The 1,329-nt window shown below is 45.9% G+C and overlaps 1 protein-coding gene across 1 annotated transcript; it reads right to left on the bottom strand.

Annotated features, from left to right (window-relative positions):
- Positions 1–241: 241 nt before the first annotated feature.
- LOC123156223 (uncharacterized) lies at positions 242–1,010 on the bottom strand. The gene is made up of 2 exons (XM_044574375.1): positions 594–1,010; positions 242–472 (listed from the first exon to the last, which is right to left on the bottom strand). The coding sequence occupies exons 1-2, from the start codon at positions 973–975 to the stop codon at positions 381–383; spliced, it is 474 nt and encodes a 157-aa protein (XP_044430310.1). The 5' UTR covers positions 976–1,010; the 3' UTR covers positions 242–380.
- Between the last annotated feature and the right edge of the window lie 319 nt (positions 1,011–1,329).

Below are 1,329 nucleotides of genomic sequence, written 5' to 3'. Positions count from 1 at the left end.
CCATCCGATCATCGCATCAATTAAAATCCCATGCACAATATTTCATTTGTACAGAGCAACATTTCTTCTTGTGGTATGGGAAAACGCTCCAGTAAATATTTGAACACACCCATGCCCCATTTTTTACATGCAAGGAACAAATTTAAATGCCTCCTTTTTCTTTCTTTTGTTTTTTGCTAGGAAAGAACAAATGCCTCTTGCTTGCAGAAGAATAATTAGAGCATAAAGAGAGGATTAGAAATGAAGAAAAAAACACTTGCCGATTTTTATTGATTGCACCATGAGTCAAACATAAAAAATAAATGAGATTACAAATATTAAAAAAATGAGGGAAATGAAGTCCAAAAAATAAGCAAAATATGCCCCTCCCAGCACTCGGTTTACATCATGAAGAATAATGGGAAGACAAGTAGGATCTGAAAGACACCAAAGGACCTCGTAGTAGGTGCTCCATTTCCAATGCTTTGTGATCCTGCAATTTCATCAAACCAGAGAGCTTCGATATAAATCTAAATAGCTATTGTAAGAATAAAATGGCAAAGCCCGACAGTACTTGTCATATCTGAATGAAGAAAGGAATGCATCTTTCTGACCAGGTTTTTCGGGGTCGCAGCTGGTGAGAGGCATCTCGCACCGGCGGAACATCTCCTGGCCGTCGACGGTGTAGTTGAGCCCGGACTGCTTTGCGACCTTGTGAGCCTCAGCGATTCCGTTGCAGATGCACTCCGGGTCGCTGCTGAAGAGCTTCTTGACGGCGACGCAGCACGGTGCCAGCTGGGAGGGGTCCTGGTAGACGAGTGCGCACACGGATATGCTCTTCAGGCACGGCGGCGTGACCGGGATGTCGGCCGGCGACGGGAGTGGCGGGAGGACTATCTGGTCCGGGATCGGAGGCGTCGTCTCCACTTCGCTAGTCGCCATGGCCGCGGCGGCGAAGAGGAGCACCAGGACTAATCGGCGGACGTGGTGAGCCATGATCGATCTTGATTAGTGTTACTGCGTCGACTATGGTGAGGTACTGAGGTGTGATGATGAAAGGGGTCTCCGGCTTGCATGTCTTATAGGCATGTGTTCGCCAACGTAATGAGCTGGAGTGTACGTGCTGCCCATGTTCCTTACTAGTCTGTCACTGGGTTTACTCTCATTCGATTACGTTGTTTATTTTATTTTTCAATCCATGAGATGTTGACTTGCATGTCATGCATGCAGTCATGCTGATCATGTTTATTGCTACTTTTGAATGAGGATAACAGATCCTTTCTCTCCATGAAACAAGGAGATTAGGAGAAGGCAGGCATGCAGTAAGAGTTTTTGTATAGCTGGAAGTTG

This window comes from Triticum aestivum, chromosome 7B (assembly GCF_018294505.1).
Source record: "Triticum aestivum cultivar Chinese Spring chromosome 7B, IWGSC CS RefSeq v2.1, whole genome shotgun sequence".
Classification (NCBI taxonomy): domain Eukaryota; kingdom Viridiplantae; phylum Streptophyta; class Magnoliopsida; order Poales; family Poaceae; genus Triticum; species Triticum aestivum.
This window is presented reverse-complemented; position numbering and strand designations above follow the sequence as displayed.